The following is a 19,291-nucleotide window of genomic DNA, read 5'->3' as shown; positions in this document are numbered from 1 at the left end:
CCGGTCGCCTGATGCTTGTGCAGCTCTCCACAAACAGGCTGCAGTGCATCCTCAGCTCCCAGCTGCGAGGGCTTTCCCGTACCGCAGCTCATCACCTTAAAGCCACGTCGTACGTGCCGACAGGAAACGCAGCCACACCTTGGACTAGCTTTTTTTTACGTGCAGCAAGTCTTAAATAGAGATACAGGGCCATATTCGTACCGCAGGGCGCTAGGGACTCTCCATCCCCCAGCGAAAGCGTTACCTGAGGAGACGCTGGGAGCCTCCCTCCCCCCGCGCCCAGGTCAGGGCTTTGGGGGCACCCCGTGCCAAAAAGGGGTACCGCGCCCTCTCTTCACAGGCAGGAGGATGGGCGCCTCACCCCCACCTCCCCCAAACTGAGGCGTGCTAGGTGCTAGGCCCCTACACCCAAACAGCCGCCTTCCCGCCGGACCCCCACCCTCCGCCATGTCGCCTCCCCTTCTCCGCCACGCCCCCTCACCGGCCTCCCGCCGCGCGTGCCCTCCCCCTTCCAGCACGCAGGCGCGGCAGGGCCAGCGCCCCGCCCCGCAGGGGGACTACACTTCCCAGCATGCACGGCAGGGGCGCGTGGCAGGGAGCGGCGGGGGCGGGGGGGTGAGGAGCGGAGCGCGGCATGGAGGCGGGTGCGGGGGGCTCGCGCGCCCACCTGGCCGCGCTGGTGCTGGCGCGCGGCGGCAGCAAGGGGATCCCGCTGAAGAACATCAAGCTGCTGGCGGGGGTGCCGCTCATCGGCTGGGTGCTGCGCGCCGCCAGCGACGCCGGCGTCTTCCACAGGTGCGCATGCGCATCGGCCGCGGGAGGGTGGGCTGCGCGCCGTGGCGGGCGAGGGGTGGGGACGCGCAGCCCGGGCCTGGGGCAGCGGGGCAGGAGCGCGGTCCCAGCCCGGGGTGGGGGTGCCGAGGGGCCGCGGGGAGGGGTGGGGGGAGCGGCGTCTGCCCGCAGCAGGCTCCCGAGGCAGCCTTCCTTTCCCAGCTGGCTTCTCCCTGACAGGCTCCGCGCCGGAGTACCCCCTGAACTGCTAACGGCAGGCGTCGGGGGGGGCTGGTCTCCCCCCGGGGCGTGTTTAGCCTCGCTGAAACTGCTCGTTCGGTTTCGTGAATGAGGCAGGTGTGTGACAGGAGATCCTCACTGGAGGCGAGGGGGTGCAGTTAACGTGGCAGCAGGTTACGGATGAGGCAGGGCAGGGCCTGGTGCAGGGCGAGCAGGCTGCACCCCGCCATGAACTCCGCTGTCCCTTCCTGGTGAGGGTGAGCTGCGGAGGAATGAAGGACTCAAAATCTTACAACACGGTACTTGGAAATTAAAGTTGTTCTGATTCCGTGGTTGACAGCCACTAGTTGACAATGTTTGCTAGTAAGTGTTGACATTTTTACTTTATTGAGATGGCTGCGTTAAATGAAACTGCCAGGCTGTAGCTAATCTCCTGTGAATCATTGAATCACAGGATAACTTCAGTTGGTGGTCGTCTGGTCCCACCCACTGTGCAAAGCCGGGCAGGTTAGGGTTGCTCAGGGTTGCGTGCAGCCGAGCTTGGGTATCTCCAAGGATGGAGATCCCATAGCCTTTCCAGGCACCAGTTCCAGGGATTGATAGCCCTTATGGTGAAAAATTGTTTTGTGATATCCAGTTGGCACTTCTGTTCTTGATGGATCTGTCTATGTCCTCTTACTGCGCTTGTCCAGGAAAAGTGTCTCTGTTTTCTCTCTACCTGCCCACGAGGTACTTGAAGACAGCAATAAAGTCACCCCCTTGCCTTCTCTTTGTAAGACGGAATCAAGACGGCTCCTTCAGCCTCTCCTGACATGGCTCCCAGGCCCCATTCATCGTGCTGGCTGTCTGCTGGGTTTGCTCCTGTTTTTCTTTCTTGTGTCAGGGAGCCCACAGCTGGACACAGCATGTAAGAGGCAGTCTCGTAAATGTTGAGTGGAAGGAAATAATTCTGTGTGCCCATGTGACACAGAAGCTCAGTTTGTGGCAAAGTGCATGAAACTTTGGCAGCAATAATTAGAGCTAGATAGAAACAAGTATGTTGTTAGTGTTAAGAATATGGGCATTACAAATTTCTTTTTTCTGCCAGAACAAAACGGAGAATTTTCTACACACGTACTGGTAAACTTAATTAAAACCGGTGCGTGGTTAGGATGTGCTTGGTATGTAGCATACCTAGGTGCAAGTTCCCAGTGCAAACCCAGTGCGTAATGTTCAGAGCAGTGACTTGATGTAGTCAAGTAGAAATGTAGCCCAGCTAGATTCAGAGCTGGAAATAAGCACAAGCCTTCTGTATCTCATAGCTGCTGTACCAATATCTATTCTGGAAAATAATTTTTTTTCTGTATCTGAAGAGTAGAGGAAGCATTGTTGACTTGGTTTTATTTTTAATACAGAAGCTGTCAAAAACGTTTCTGACCTAGATTACTGGTAATTATTTAATGCATGTGAATCCATATTGCTTAATGACCCGTGGTGGATATGGTGGTTTGAGTGACCTCCTCGTTTTCTGTTTGGCATCTGAATTTGCCCAATAGGAAGCCAGTTAGGGTTATGTAGCCTAATTTTGAGGCAAAACAGGTGCGTTAGATGGAATTGCCCTAGGCTTTCCAGTCCCCTTTGAAACAGCTGTGCTGACAGGGTACATGTTACACAACAAAACTATGTTAGTTGAATGGGGAGTGTGTATTTAACGGGTATGTGTATTAAACAACCTGAAGCAGTTTATAGAAAATACCTCTTCCGCATTTGTTCGCATGGGTGTGGCTTGACGTTGCTGTCACTGTTGTACCTGTTTTTATTCTGGTGATCCCATGATGTCTTTGGATGGAAAAACTTAACTAAAGCACCATTTGCTATGTACAGTGCATTGAGAATGCCAATGTTCCTGAGAGAAGAAGGATTATTTTTAATAGTTTTTGTTTTTATATCTCAAATGCTTTTTTGTCACAACGATGGCAGCAGTGGCCTCACAGTGCTCAGCCAGTGTTTATCATCACATAATACTCAGACTTAGCCCTTCCTTTTGTAAATGTTTATTATCACTGAACAATCAATCACAATCTTACTTTACCAGTATTGAAGGTTTTCTGTGCCAAAACATACATGATTGTAACTTGAACAGCTCTTTCTCTGGGGTTGTATGGAGCCTAATTAACACATTTTAAAACACTTGCAGAATAAGCTAATCTTCTGTGTGGCACTTGTTGTCAGCCTTGTTTCTGAACTCTTAAATGATTTTGAATGCCTCATTCAACCCATTCACAATTCATTGATCTGTTAGCATGCCTAACAAATTGTGGCATGCTGACACTGGATTTTTCTGGTAACACTTCTGAATTTTATGTTGCTTAAGCTTCCTACATATGTGGTAGATCAAGCACTCTGCAGTATTTAATTGAAGTGTATCCCAGGCTTGAGATTTTATAATCTAGTGAATGTGTGTGGTTTATCCCTATTGTTAAAAGTTGCTTGTTGGACTGACACGGATAGTTCTACTAACACAAATATAAGAACTAGTTCCTTTCATTGCAATGTGTAATACATATGTAAGCCAGGGTGTTGTTCAGGCTAGATTATGGCAGGCAAGTCAACAATGCTGGGATTTATTCTTTATATTAATTTCTGTCACTGTCTGCCAACAGCATATGGGTTTCTACAGACCATGATGAAATTGAGAAGGTCGCAAAGCAGTTTGGCGCTCAAGTTCATCGCAGAAGCCCTGAAGTATCTCAAGACTCCTCAACTTCTCTAGAAGCTATCAGAGAGTTTCTTAATCATCATCATGGTAAATCAGGAATGAAACATGCTGAACTTTTATGTTGTAGCCCCAGAGGGATGATGCATTTATTATTTAGAAAAATAAGTAAAGCCTTTAGTAAATAAAAGCTAGAAAGATTCTCCTTTTTGTGGCATCCGCTCATACCACACTTTGCAGTTGTGTGTATTAAAACTATTCATTGTTTTATAAATGTTTGTTTTTCTTTAGAGGTTGATATCGTAGGAAATATTCAAGCAACATCTCCCTGTTTACATCCCAGTGATCTTATAAAAGTGGCAGATCTGATCCAGAAGGAGGGGTTTGATTCTGTCTTCTCTGTTGTGAGACGGCATCAATTTAGATGGAGTGAGGTAAAAAAAGGAGGTAATATTTAGCTGTTTCTGGTTACAGTTATACTTAATCACATTTTTTTCAAATGGTTTGTTTTCATACCCATGGTATTTACATTAGCAAGTGATATCAGAGGCAGGGGCTGAGTTCTTGGAGAGGTGTGAGATGGCTTAGAAATTCCTTTTAAGTAGTGCTGTTTTGATATTACTGATCACTGCTCAGCCTTTCTATAATTGTTATATAGAAGTGATAAGGTATTGAAAATTAAAATGTTATTAACTTGTCTAGGCTCAAAATATAGCTCCCAAAAACTTTACATGTTAACTTCTGCTTGGTGGGTATTCATGTTTATGTAGACATGACACTGAGGTCCTGTCTTAACTAGGAAAGTGTTTGTTCTTACTATGCAGTAGCTAACAAATCACAAATAACGTGAGGTAAAGTCTTAGTGAAGACGGGATGGCAGCCTCATAGCCTGGAGACTTAGGATTTGTTTCAGCCTGCTAATTTGGCTGCTGACTTGTGTCAAATTGCAAAGTGCCTTTGAGTCATGTCGGCTGAACTCGTGTTAATTAGCTCATACAGAATAATATGACTATTTTTCCCCAACAAAATATGCCTCTCAGCTACAGTTGTCGAGATGACTAAAGACTGAACTCTTTACTTACAAATATTGTACTTTGTTGTAGCTATAGAAGTACCTTTTGTCCTTGTACAGAGAACTATTCCACACATTATCTGTTGTTTTTGTTTCTGTGATTAAAGCATAAATGTTTGCTTCTTTTTCTCAAAATGATTAGTGCAGATACTACCACGTTGTTATTTTTATTTTTAAAAAATGAATGTGTTCCTCAGACATTACAATTATTCTGTTGAGATAAAAAAAACCTTTCATCTGAAGCATTTTATATGAGTTTACAAAGCATCATGCTGTAAAAGAGCATGGGAAATAAATGAAGCTTGATATTAGAGATAAGTTGGAATAGCAGTTAGGCCTTTGTTTAGAATAAACAGATAACTTGAACATTCTCATTGTTCCTCATAAGAGGAGAAATAATGTGACACAGCTTGTTCGTAAAGTATAAGAGGAGTACTGAAATTGTGGATGGCAGTTTAGGGTTCTGTGGATTGCACTTTAGGCAGCCAAGTAAAAGTCCAGTTCACATCTTGAGATGCTAGAATGGACATCTGTGAAAGACTAAATGTCATTTGGATGTACCTTGTGGCTTTCTGAAGTGATTGTGTGCCACCTTGTCTCTATAGGTAGATTATTAAAATGAAAAAGAGCAAATAATTCTTCAGCTAAAATGACACTTAAAGTCTTTTAATGTTGTGAGAGATAAAGAATCATTCAGCTGCAAGGAGTATATGCAAGGAGAACAAGGAATACATTGTGCAAACATTAGCAGCTTAAGGGTAAAAGCAAATGGCCTTTCAGGTGACAGTGATTCAGTGATTCGCCCAAGCATTATACAGTTTAGTATTGTACTCTTCCCCCCCCGCCCCCTGCCCAGTACTAAAGAATTTTGTATCTTTTCCAGTGTATTTCTGTTGTTCCTTCTGCATTAAGGTTTAATATTGATGCACCCTGAAAGAGGCAGGTGTTTCTGACTGGAAATATTTACTTCATTGAGCACAAAGCTCTAGTGTATTTATGAAATACAAGGTGTGTATATATACTAAAGCCTCAGGATGTTTTGGGTGTTTGAGAATGCCCTCTAACTTTTTCATGGTTACTAGATCATGAGACTGGGTGAATTTTAGCTACTTTATGCATGTGAATTTGGGTGGCATAAGGACAGAAGGCTCTGGTCCCTGGTTCAGTTTCTGCTGCATGCACTACTGGCGTTGATAACAATATGGGATCTTATGGGATCATGTTTGTTCAAAGACACTTGTTTGTTTATTTGTGGACACTGATTAAACCACTTATGAAAAGTTAATATCATGTGTATCCTTAAATAGGAAGTATTTTGGGGAAGTGCCAAGATGTTTTCACAGGCAAAATTTCTTCTCGTATGCTCTTTTTTTACGTTCCAGGTTTCAGGTTGGTCCTCTCAGCTCTTGGAGTTCGTTCAGGGCATTCCTGGTTTTAGGTGTAGGTAGCTGAATGGGGTTTTTTGTGTTTACCCTCACTGCGAGTTAAACCCCTTCCTATCATGTACTAGGAGATAAAGTATGGAAAGAGTATAGTATTTCTTTCACATTGGCAAGAACAGTATAGAAGAATTCCCCTCTACTTCTTTTAGTAACCAGGTTTGGAGCTGGTGTCCTCTCAGGGTTTTTTGTTTTCTTTTTTTTAAGTTGGAATGAAAAATTTCCTTTTCCTCTGCTAGAAATGCAGGGTAGTCCTCCAGGTTTTTATCCACAGTTCCAAGAAAGAGCAAGCAATTCAGTGATTCTTTATAAAGCTAAGCAACGAGAGGCAGTAACCAAAGAAGTTGGTGACTGAATTGTGTCCTTAATTTTTCAACGGAAAGCTATTTAAAGAAAGTTAAGTGACTCTGAACTGGGATTCTGGAAAACTTATTTTGTCATTTTTCTCTCTGTTAACAGAAAACAAAATGACAGAGCCCCAAAACCTGAATCCAGCAAAACGTTACCGGAGGCAAGACTGGCCTGGGGAGCTGTATGAAAATGGCTCATTTTATTTTGCCAAGAGACATTTGATTGAGAAAGGCTACTTGCAGGTTAATGCTTCTGTTTTTCATGCTCTTTAGCATAATACATCTTTTACTCTTGTTATAGAGGGTTCTGAATTCAATGTATTTCTATTTCTGATGCAGTCAGTATGAAGTAACTGCACTTTGACCTCAGGACAGTTTGCTTATTATGTGTAACTTAACAGGGCTAGCTGTAGCTAGGACAGTTACAGTAACAGCATCCTCTACAGCAAACAAATTTATACAAATAATGTTGAGCAGTGTATAGCTATAAGCCTAAAACAATATGATACTGAGTTTCACATCAGTTCACCAGGATGTAAGTGCATATCTTGTAATTCATTTTAGTGTTACTAAGGGTGTGAAACTGACCTTCATGCAGTGTCATAGGCTTCTCATAATCTATAAACTGGTATTCTTGGCCAATTTAGTCTTATGCCAGTTTTGTACTGTAACTTGAACAGTCTTTTTCCCTTTCCTGATGTTTACGTCCCAGTGTAGTAACGCAGAACAAATGTATTTACTTCAGCTTTCATTTTGTCTACAAGTATAGTCTCTTAGTTTTCTCATGCAAGAAAAGTTCTCAGTCTTGCAGATCATTTCCAATGTTTGTCAGCAGAACTGAAAAAAAGTCCAATGTAGATATTTCCATATTTCTAATGGGAGTACCTTACTAGGTATGTCAGGAATACCAGGTTCTTATTTCTCTCTTTTTCCAGATACCTCACTAATGCAGAGATACTAGCTTTAGATGTCTGTAGTTGGCACTGACGCATGCAGTGCCAGCTAGCGCTATGTGGACTTGCAAGCATTGATCTGGATAGCACAATTGTGCTATCCGAATTCTACATTTTATGAAGATTGGGCCCTCTGAGGATCAGGGCTTTTAGTTTTTTTAATTACATTGGGGTGTGGCAGGTATTTTTCCAATTGAAATTAAGTCTTTGTGTAATAGCAAACAAAAAATAAGCGTACTCTTACTAAGTAAATGCTAAAGGTATTATTATTTTACTGTATTAAAAAACCTAGTGAAATCAGTGTGACCTAATGACTATAATGCATAACATCTTTCTTGCATGCTTTCTCTGGTTGTAAAATGAAAATACTTATTAACCATTGCCTATAGAAAGTTATTTCAAATGCTTGGTTCTGTGTCACTGGCAAAACATTATTATTGATGGTTCACTTTTATTTAAGCTACTGTGACCACTGTGTAACCAGATACTTAGCTTTCATTACATGGTACTAAATTGTACAGTTTTGTATTTGCATTAACCCAAGCAGAAAATTTTAATGGGTTCTATTTTATTTAGGGTGGTAAAATGGCCTACTATGAAATGCGTGCAGAGCACAGTGTGGATATTGATATAGACATTGATTGGCCTATTGCAGAGCAGAGAGTATTGAGGTAAAAGCACTTTTTATTCCTTTATTTCTTTGATATCACTCATTGTTTCAAAATATGGTCATGTGAATTCATAATGTATGTAATGTAAGTAATCAAGATCAAAGTTAATTGGACAACTTTATTTCTGCCCATCATTTTTTTCTTATCTCTGTTGAAATGTTCTGAATTACCTTTGCTATATATTTTTTGTTTGGGGGTTTTTTGGTTTTTGTGGGGGGTTTTTTGTGTTTTTTTTTTTTTTTAAGTTCAGGCTGGGGAGAAGTGTAAGCCTCACTATACCATAGCAATGTGTTAGTATCATCTCTGGCTTTTCCAGCTGAGTTGTCCTCAGCTTCCATGGTCTGGACCACATTTACTGATGCACATGACTGAGAGTGTTCACGTAGAAGGCATGAGCTGATTACATCTCGCCAGCTCCCTTTTCTTTGCAGCTACTCTGTGCCTCTCTAAGGAAATAATGGGTGGAAATGGAATATGTTTTCTGTGCCTTTTTCATCCTTTACTCCATTTTGGTTTTGCCCCAAATAAATGCTACAGGACTTAACTTACACTAAGGAAATAAATTTCATCCTAATGTTTAAATGGAGAGCATAACTGAGCTGTCTTTGGGATCATTCTGGTTTTTTTCTTTGAAGAGGGAGAATATAGCTGGAGAGTGAAGATGATGAGAAAAGACGTTAGAAAAAAAGAATTTCAAAGATGATTTTTTCTCTCTGAAGATCACAATTGTATTTGAAATATTTGGTTTTGGAGTGTGCAAAAACTTCCATCCTAAAAAGATAACTTCTTTGTCTAGCTTTGGATATTTTGGCAAAGAGCCATTGAAGGAGGTGAAGCTATTGGTTTGCAGTATTGATGGATGCCTGACAAATGGTCGCATTTATGTGACAGAAGATCAGAAGGAAATGGTCTCCTATGATTATAGAGATATTGTTGGTATCGATCTATTAAAGAAAAGAGGAATCGAGGTAAGTGTTGTTCTGAAGTGTGAGGCTTTATTTCTTACATAACCTGAACATTAAAAGATTCTAAAACCCTGCAGCATATAAGTTGAATTTTCTTCAGAGTAGTTGTGATCAAGCAGCATAATACTTTGGTTCAGGGTTGGGACAAATGTTGTTCTCAGATCTCTTGGAGGAAAGTAAGTGTTTTGAGAAAGTTCTTGATCTCATTCATAGTAGCTATAGCATCTTTCTCTTTTTGTCCTGGAAAAATGTGGGAAGAAATTTTTATGGTGTTTTGCTAGCACCAGTCAGTGTTCTGTGTAGTCTAGACACTCATTAATTAGAAGTCAGCTTTACCAAGCAGGGGTATGTTGTTACCTCTTGGCTATAGAAGAGGAAGAAATACCCAGGCAAATTACTTGGTTCATCCTAGATCAGCCATGATTGTTGCAAAGAGGGGAAATGAGCCCCTAAACACTTTTATCTGCATATTTGTTTTAACCATAACTTATGGGCTTTGAAGTTGTAAGAATTCAGTGTAAATGAAAAACTGAAACAACACAGATTATAACATGGCTACTATTATTTTTATTGACTATTATTACTGCTACTAAATTCTGCTGATCTTAATATTTGCTTGCATTTATGTAAAATTAGCCTCCTGGCTATTTTCTGTCTGTGCTGCTGCCTTTGATATAGCTAGAAGAATTTTTGGGGGTAAGAACTAAGTATGGATTTAGGCTGCCTTCAAAGAGCCTTAACTCAGTACTGTTGCAGATAGAGATAGGCATGGATAAGACAAAGGTAGCTATACCCCAAGTAGACTTCTCCAAATACATTTTTGGAGTCTCTATTGTAGGATTTTTTTATAACAGGTTAGATGAGACATTCATGACATACTTTGATGCAGCTGTTGCTGCCTTGGGGCAGTGAAATGGAGGAGATGTGTTTTTTCAAAACTCTCTCAGCTTCATTTTCTGTGAGGCAAAAGGGGAAGGAACCTTGTAATCATTGTTTTGTTGCCTGTGGGAGCCCATTTCCATAGTTGCTGTGACTTTGAATCTTTCATTAAAAACCTCCTGGTCTTTGTCTTGCACTTTATGTATTTCTAGTATATGTTGCTGATATACTCTTGCTTTGTGCACCACTCTTGTTCATTCTGTACTTAAAATCAGTGCCAAGTATTTGTTAGTATTTAAAAGCAATTAGGGAAGATAAGCTTGTCCACAGCTCAAACAGAAAACTTGGAGGGGTTGTGTCTGAGATTTTTAAAAATCCTGCTGCAATAATGTTCTGTTTTTAGCTTACCTTGTACATTGTTTCTGAACTTTCAAATTTGGAATGAACTTTCGGAGATTAATGTGCTTTGCTCCTTCAGTCTGTTTAGTGTTCTGTTGATGCTCTGAAGTCCTACTGTAAATAAAGTGATGTTATTAGGTGGAGAAGTCACGGAAAATACTTCATAATGTTCTTCTGCAAATATTACAGAAATCTTTCTTAGGAATTCTCTTATTCCCTACTGTGGCTTAATGAGATGATATTGCATGCCACTGTACTGTGATATCTAGTATTTTATTTGGTGCATGGTGCATTTAAAAAGACAAATGTAAATGTCTCTCTTTTTTTTTTTTTTTTAACCTCAGGGAAGCCTACAGAATGGTGTTTCACTTCCCTAAAGCAACTTCAAGTCTGTAATGTGGTTTTGGATGCTAATCACTTCTGCTCTGAGTTTTGATTGAAGAAACCAGTTACTCAATGCTTTTCTGATATGAGAGAGCTTCTATGAGCAAAACTTCTACTGTTTTTTTTTTTAATAAATCAACTTACATGTCTCATTTCTTTGTATGTGGCATTTACTCTAACTTTATTTTAATAGGTTCGACTCATCTCTGAAAGGGATTGTTCAAAAACACTGTCAGCCATGCAGCTGGGATGCGTGGCAAAAGTTAGTGCAACAAATAAATTACAAGTCCTGGAGGACTGGCAAAAAGACATGGGTTTAAGCTGGAAAGAAGTTGCTTACTTAGGTCAGTTCCTTTTTTTGGTAGTAAAATTTCATATAGCATAAACAAATACAAACTTCATAGTGCTGCTCAGCTTCAAAACACTTTGCCCTTTGTCAATACACTAAACTTAATGGGATTGACATGCAAATTACAGTACACAATCACCAAAAGCAGGTACGTATTTTAAGGCTTGTTAGGGTACAGTCTAAATATTAAAGGTATTGATGAACCATTGTCTAATTTGGTAAGGGAAGTCTCGGCTGTTTTTATGAGATTTGTAATATCAAATTGTATGCTTTTGATATTACACAAGCATACAGTTACAACTCACAATTTTGAACTGATTCTAGTTCATTTCAGATACTGTATAGATTATATTCTGAAATGGAAACAAGCATTGAACAGAATTAAAACTGAAAGCCATATGATTCTGTACAAAACTATATTTCAGTGACAGCTTAAGTATATAGTCCTGCAAATGCTTATTCAGTTGCTCAAATAATTTTACTACTCTTAAAAGTACCATTCTCTTGCCTGAAGATTGTGTAAAGTGTGATCAACGTTTACACGTAGCACTAAGATTTTCCAAGAGCTGACTCACGTATGCAAAGTGTTGTTGAGCTGCTGAGATGAAAATCCTGGCAAGAATACAAATTTTAAAAAACAGATTAATAAGTACACAGAAAAATATTCAGTTTCCCTCTGTGATATTTTGCCTTGTCTGTCATCTTTCTCAATAGGAAATGAAGAGTCTGATGTGGAATGCCTGAAGAAAGCTGGCATGAGTGGTGTGCCTGCTGATGCTTGTGCAGTTGCTCAGAAGGCTGCTGGTTATATTTGTAAAAGCAATGGTGGCTGTGGAGCTGTCCGGGAGTTTGCAGAACACATATTCCTGTTGTTAGAAAAAGTGAACTCTGCAAGAAAGCAAATGGAAGAAGTGACTTCAGCAGGAAAGGAAATGGTGGGGAAATGAGAACAGCAGGAGAGAAAATAAGGAACTAATGAAAAAAGAGTAACACGGTCAATCCTGCTTTTCTTCTTCTCCCCTTCCTCTCTCAATAAGTCTGTATCCCAAAGGATGGCTTATCTTTCAAGTTTTACATTGCAGTAGAGTTAAAAAGATGTTTTCCTCTAATTAAAGATCCCACTTTGATTAAGTGCTGATAGTCATGATTGTATGCTGATAATCATGATCATATTCATGATTATTTTAAAAGCCATTTAAGTGCAATGGAAAGAATGCTACAAAAGGTAGTGTCCTGTAAATCTACTCTTAATCATTACACCTGTCCTGCAGGAATGATGTGTGTTTATTTCATAATCCATATATTTTCAGGGATCAGTGATTTTGCATGACTTGAGGATTTTTAATTGACTTTCAAAAAAATTTTCTGTCAGTTTTACATATTTTATTTACACTTCCTCTATCAAATGTCAATATGATGTTGTAGTTGTGTGCTTGCTTTTTACAGGATTCGTCCCTAGTAAGGAAGAGTTTTAGCATATGCTGGAGAGGTCAGGTGTAAAATAACTTCAAACTTCTTCCTACATTTTTAAAAGACAGCCCAGTTACTGTAAAACCAGTTAATATTAGTATTAGTTAAGAAAAGCACTTAAGCATGTGTTCAATTTTAAGCTCATAAATAATTAAATGGCATTTGGATTTGTGCCTCTTATCTTTGAATCTGTTTATATTGGGTTTTATTGAAGTGCTTAAATTAACATACCCAAATGCTTTTCCAAATTAGGAGTTAAATTTCCCATTAACTTTGAGATCTTTTCTTTGCAGAAACTCGGTTTCTTTCTATGAAGGCTTTATTACAACCACTAATTAATAAAAATTTAAAAAAAAATCTTTACTGTTTGTTGTATGGAAAAGTAACTGCTGTTTAAAAAAAACCAAAACATAGTTGTTGATTGTGGGTTTATATAAAATATATATTCAGATGATTTTTAGCATGTTAATTTAAAGCTGGTGTATATGTATGTTTGTATTTATGTACAATACAATTTTTACTGTATCTTGATTTAAAGAACTCAGCTATGTGTAAAAAAAGTTGTAGAACTGACACTAAAAATATGCATCAGTTTTCAATCCTGTTATTTATCAGTGAGTCAAGTTCTGCCTTGGGTTATGCTAAAGAATAAAAAATACCTGTGGTATGCAGGTAATTACCACTGAGGTGAATAATAATGGCTAGTCACTTTGTTTTGTTTCTCTGCTAAATAGACACTCCCAATATAATATCACTTGATATATTGCCCTCTGTTGATTAACTGTGTTTTACTTCCTTTTACAAGGCAAAATTTTAAGCTGACATTCTTTTAGTGCCTATCTACAGTAGCAAGGTTAACAGGTGAATAGTTTACTGTACTAATTGGCTCTAAGTTATCATTTAAGTAATTCCGTTCAGTGAGGTTTTAGGGTTCTGCGCTTGATAAATCCCATGAACTTTGATAACAGGAGAGCCACACTTTGGACAAAACTATGGACTTTGATATAGGTGGATGAATTATTTTAGTTGTATAGACTATGTGGTGAAGCTTCAGAAGTCCAGATTGGATGAACAGTTTAGGTTTGATGTTATATAGAATTGGCCAAGTTTTTCGTTACTTCACCTTATCGTCAAGTAACTTGCTGACTTTGATTTTAAAAACAGTTGCCTGTGAATAGATAACTTTAAAAAAGGTGACTGTGATGAACTTGATTCCCATTCCTTTTATGTTGGCAAAAGCAAAGGTATGAGTAAGTGCAATTATAATAGAAATATGAGTTGGCAGTACTGTTTGTAGCTTGAACTAAGAACTCTTCTAATGTTTCAGCTGCTTGCTGAATGTGCTGCATATATGTTGGGTCTCTGATACATGTACAAATTTTGGGTAAAAATAAATGCAGAAACACTTCTGTGTGAGTGTTGGTAACGGGCAGAAAGAAGTGGTAGCTGATGTATAAATGTTTTCATTTTGACAAATTCTTGTTTAGAAAAAGGTGGTATAATCTATTGGACATATGGGAAGAATATGAAGAATAAAAGACCTCTGGAGACTACAAAACAAAGCCTGTTTGAGGATATGGGAGCTGCACAGTCTGCTGCCTGAAAGGTTGAGCTTTATATTGCCCACACTGCAAGGGAAAGCCTAACTATAAACTAGAGTAGCACGAGGGATGTCTTAATTACTCCTCTTGATTTTTACAGAAGATCCTCAATCATATGAAGGATTTAGGCATCACAGAGGGACAGAGATAGTGAGAATAACTCTTAACAGTGATGTTAAAGGGGAAATCCCGGGTCCTGGGCGAGCTTCAAAAGTGTAGTATCTTTTGCCAATGACTGTTGTTTCAGTACGTATCCTGGCACCATGGTTGCCTTTCATTAGAGGTGTGTAGTTCACTCAGACTAGATTTCAGTGGTCATTTTTATTATAGTGGGCTAATTTTTGGAATAATCTCTTTTGGTCATGTGAGCACTTGTTTTTTACTTTAAATTGCCTAGCACGTTTCAGAAAAGATCTTAGATAATGTAGGCTGTTTTATCCTAATTTTGTGAAACTGAAAAAACTAAACGATGTAATAATTTATAATAAGCTATTATGAAAAAATAGCTGATTACCTGAAATTTGAAATAAACTGTTTTCTTTAGTCTTTTGAGTAGAGAATGGTTATGGGGTGATTTATGATGAATTTGTATACTGTAAATCATACACTTCCAAGTTTGTGTGCCACACAAATGGATTATACCTGATGAAGGTAGAAAAACTCAATGCCCAAAGTAATCACGTGCAGTCAGTTACTCCAAATCTTCATCTTGATCTAGTCTTGGAGGCACATCTTGAGTGTTTTGTGTGTGTGGTTATACCCTCTTAAACTTCTTCACTTGCCTGTGTTGCATGTTTTCAAATAGCTGGTTTCACAGCGCTGTGTGCTTTGTGCCTGTGTTTGTGAAAAGTAGGATCCATCTCTTTGTTTTCTGAGCTGTCAAAACCAGCCCAGTATTCCTATAGAAGGATAACCTTGTAAATTGAGCAGAACATACTGAGAATTACTTGGCAGGATGTTCTCGGAGAGAATTCCCATTTTGGTTAGGCCTTCAGATCTCTGCTGGTTTTGGTTGTTTGGTGGCTCTTACCAGGAGAGTTGAGGAGAGGGGAAAAGGATAGACAGTAACATATTGTCATTACATTTGCTGACTTTGGCACAAGGGGTAGGGGTTAGCCCTTCACCAACTTCTGGCTGCAATAATTTATTTTTATCTGATCTTTGTCCTATTCAATATATGTTTTTCTCCAGTCCTGTGCTATTACCTGTAGGGTGATCCAACATGTTCTGACTTTAGTTCATTTTAAATCAATATGAATCACACAAAACTCAGCCTTTTGAGGTCAGAGAGCTTTTATAATACTTGGTGATTTCAAGTTCTTAATACTTTTAAACCTTGAGCACGCATTAGTTAACTAGCTTTTCCAGAGCCCATGTGGGAAGGTGTTTTTTTTTTAAATTGTATTCTCTATTAGTATTCTCTTAAAACACTATTTCCTGTTTCCAGAAATAACTCCAAATGAGTCTAATTACACCCAGCAGGACTAATTATCCTAAATGTCACCGTTATAAGAGCAGTAATAAGGTATGTCCAGTGGAAGAAAAACAGTCTATTATGCATGAACCTGTTGCATAAATGATTTAGAAAAACTTGTCATTAATGTACTTGTCTGAAGAATCCTTGGATGGTAGGTTTCTTTCTCTTTCTTGTTCTTGGACAGGTTTGTCTATTCCCATTTCTGATCCTAGATATGTTTACGTATGTGGCTCTGGTTTAACAGAGCTTTCCCACTGCTAGAGATAGTGGAGGAAGGAGAAACATTTGGGAGCAGTCACATACTATAGCTGTCTCCCACACCTCTGTAGCATTACAGACCACTTCCCCTAAAAGGGTTGCCATTATTTTGTTTTTGCAGATGGAAGGATTTTTTAATTGTTTATAAAAAAACGTGCTAAAGGGAATGAAGGGAACATTCTGAAGGGAACAGAAGGCCCAACATGCAGACCGGACCCACTTCTTGGGCAAGTCTGCTGCCTCCCTGGGGCTGGGTTAAAGATGTGAAGAGAAAACTTCCTACCCTGGTACGGCCCTCAGATTATTATCCATTTTTGATTTTTCAGGCAGGCAGCGACGTAGTTGCAACTAGAAGTCTGAGGGGAATCAAGAGAGACTTCAGGGCCTTGGGGTGACTGGTTAAGGGATCAGGAGCACAAGTAGTGTTCTCCTCTATCCTTCTAGTTGCGGGGAATGATGACGGAAGAAACGGGAAGAGCCAGCAGATCAATACCTGGCTCTGGTGTCACTGGCAGAATTTTGGGTTTTTGATGATGGGTTGGTCTATGTGACATCAGGCCTGCTGGCACGGGGTACACCTGTCTCAAAAGGGGGAAAGGATCTTTGCACAGGAGTTAGCAGGGCTCATTGAAAGAGCTTTAAACTAGATTTGAAGAGGGAAAGGGATAAAACCAGGCTCGCTAGAGATAAGCTTGAGGGCAGCACACCAATGTTTGAGGGATGGTGTGCTAGCAAGGTCCTTTGGTCTGCTGTCTCAGTGGAGGAAGGGATGGAGATCCATGCAGCAGCAAAGACGCAAGGGTTATGGATGTGTTTCTATAAATGTTTCTATAAATGCGTTAGCAACAAAAGGAGGGCTAAGGAGAATCTCCATCCTTTATTAGACACGGGGGGAAACACAGTGACAAAGGATGAGGAAAAGGCTGAGGTACTCAATGCCTTCTTTGTCCCAGTCTTTAATAGTAAGACCAGTTGTTCTCTGGGTACCCAGCCCCCTGAGCTGGAAGACAGGGATGGGGAGCAGAATGAAGCCCCCATAGTCCGAGGGGAAACGGTTAGTGACCTGCTACACCACTTAGACACACACAAGTCAATGGGGCCAGATGGGATCCACCAAAGGGCACTGAGGGAGCTGGCGGAAGTGCTCACCAAGCCACTTTCAATCCTTTACCAGCAGTCCTGGCTAACCGGGGAGGTCCCAGACGACTGGGGGTTAGCAAATGTGGTGCCCATCTACAAGAAGGGCCAGAAGGAGGATCCGGGGAACTAGAGGCCTGTCAATCTGACCTCGGTGCTGGGGAAGGTTATGGAGCAGATCATCTTGAGTGCCATCACGCGGCGCATACAGCACAACCAGGTGATCAGGCCCAGCCAGCATGGGCTTATGAAAGGCAGGTCCTGCTTGACCAACCTGATCTCCTTCTGTGACAAGGTGATCCGCTTAGTGGATGAGGGAAAGGCTGTGGGTGTTGTCTGCCTGGACTTTAGTAAAGCCTTTGGCACCCTTTCCCACAGCATTCTCCTGGAGAAACTGGCTGCTCATGGCTTGGACGGGTGTACACTTTGCTGGGTGAAAACCTGGCTGGATGGCCGGGCCCAAAGAGCTGTGGTGAACGGAGTTAAATCCAGTTGGCGGCCGGTCACAAGTGGTGTTCCCCAGGGCTCAGTACTGGGGCCAGTTCTGTTTAATATCTTTATCAATGATCTGGACGAGGGGATGGAGTGCACCCTCAGTAAGTTTGGAGATGACACCAGGTTGTGCGGGAGTGTTGATCTGCTTGAGGGGAGGAAGGCTCTACAGAGGGACCTGGACAGGCTGGATCGATGGGCTGGGGCCAATTGTATGAGGTTCAACAAGGCCAAGTGTCGGGTCCTGCACTTGGGTCACAGCAACCCCATGCAACGCTACAGGCTTGGGGAAGAGTGGCTGGAAAGCTGCCTGGTGGAAAAGGACCTGGTGGTATTGGTGGACAGCTGGCTGAGTATGAGCCAGCAGTGTGCCCAGGTGGACAAGAAGGCCAATGGCATCCTGGCTTGTATCAGAAACAGTGTGGCCAGCAGGACTAGGAAAGTGATTGTCCCCCTGTACTCGGCACTGGTGAGGCCGCACCTCGAATACTGTGTTCAGTTTTGGGCCCCTCACTCCAAGAGAGACATTGAGGTGCTGGAGCGTGTCCAGAGAAGGGCAACGAAGCTGGTGAAGGGTCTAGAGCAGAAGTCTTGTGAGGAGCGGCTGAGGGAACTGGGGTTGTTTAGCCTGGAGAAAAGGAGGCTGAGGGGAGACCTTATCGCTCTCTACAACTACCTGAAAGGAGGTTGTAGAAAGGTGGGGGTCGGTCTCTTCTCCCAAGTAACAAGTGATAGGAGAAGAGATGACCTCAAGTTGCGCCAGGGGAGGTTTAGATTGGATATTAGGGAAAATTTCTTCACTGAAAGGGTTCTCAAGCATTGGAACAGGCTGCCCAGGGAAGTGGTTGAGTCCCCATCCCTGGAGGTATTTAAAAGACATGTAGATGTGGCGCTTATGGACATGGTTTAGTGGTGGACTTGGCAGTGTTAGGTTAACAGTTGGACTTGGTGATCTTAAAGGTCCTTTTCAGCCTAAAGGATTCTATGTTTCTATGATTCTATGTTGCGCTTCATTCACCTGGCTATGAAGTCCTGCTGTGCTTTTTTAAAAACTTTTTATTGTAATGCAGGTAAATCCTTAATTTAGCCAGTAGGCAATGCTGTAGACTGATTAATTCCTCATCCCTTTGAAGTAGCTAGGTGACTAACTGCAGTTTGAGCAGTACAGTGTTATCTACCTGGCTGTTGGATTAGGTCTAAGTAGTTTACCAAGGTCACGAATTACAGAGAACAACAGACCACAGTTATCCTTTGTTTTAGTGCAAGGCCTTGCAGGCAGAAAAGGAAAATCTGCTTTTATTAATCTTAAGCATTAATATTTGCTTACATGTGAATGCCATCATCTGTCCCATCATCCTGTCCCTGCTGTGGCTGCTAGTAGATTCTCAGCGGTGCAGACTGATCATTCCCAGGTACATCCTTGCAGATGCAGGCAGTCAAATGAAGGACTTCTTAAGCAGGCTATGCGTCAGGACTGTCCCAGAGACAGACCTGCTCCCCTCAAACCTGTGTCTGATTCCCTTCAGAGCCTGCTTCTGCTTTTGAGCCCTGCAGCATGCTGCAAAAATGAATGCCTAATTCTTGTGCAGAGCTTTGCAGTTAAAACATTGCAGTCAATAGATGTCAGTGGAGAACAAACATTTCTGTTCCTTTCAGAGGCAGCGCTGCTTCCCTTTTTACTGGCAGAAA

General features: G+C 41.1%; 2 protein-coding genes across 12 annotated transcripts in view; one reads left to right on the top strand and one right to left on the bottom strand.

Annotated features, from left to right (window-relative positions):
* ABCC9 (ATP binding cassette subfamily C member 9) overlaps nt 1-785 on the bottom strand; it is a 97,878-nt gene extending 97,093 nt beyond the window's left edge. For 9 of the 10 annotated variants that reach the window (XM_072875124.1, XM_072875145.1, XM_072875113.1 and 6 more), the window contains exon 1: nt 668-785. The gene's annotated coding sequence lies outside the window, so the exon portion shown is untranslated. The remainder of the gene's footprint in view (nt 1-667) is intronic. The other variant, XM_072875163.1, reaches the window with a different exon arrangement.
* CMAS (cytidine monophosphate N-acetylneuraminic acid synthetase) lies at nt 609-14,759 on the top strand. Of its 2 annotated transcripts, XM_072875210.1 has the most exons (8): nt 611-795; nt 3,654-3,796; nt 3,998-4,153; nt 6,677-6,810; nt 8,097-8,191; nt 8,988-9,159; nt 11,012-11,162; nt 11,882-14,755. In XM_072875210.1, the coding sequence occupies exons 1-8, from the start codon at nt 635-637 to the stop codon at nt 12,112-12,114; spliced, it is 1,245 nt and encodes a 414-aa protein (XP_072731311.1). In that variant the 5' UTR covers nt 611-634; the 3' UTR covers nt 12,115-14,755. The 2 variants fall into 2 exon arrangements, with proteins under 2 accessions (XP_072731318.1, XP_072731311.1); XM_072875217.1 differs by lacking the exon at nt 3,998-4,153 and having other exon boundaries at nt 609-795; nt 11,882-14,759.
* The last annotated feature ends 4,532 nt before the right edge of the window (nt 14,760-19,291 follow it).

This window comes from Ciconia boyciana, chromosome 1 (assembly GCF_034638445.1).
Source record: "Ciconia boyciana chromosome 1, ASM3463844v1, whole genome shotgun sequence".
NCBI lineage: Eukaryota > Metazoa > Chordata > Aves > Ciconiiformes > Ciconiidae > Ciconia > Ciconia boyciana.
The sequence above is the reverse complement of the archived record's forward strand: the minus strand, read 5'-3'. Positions and strand labels throughout refer to the sequence as shown.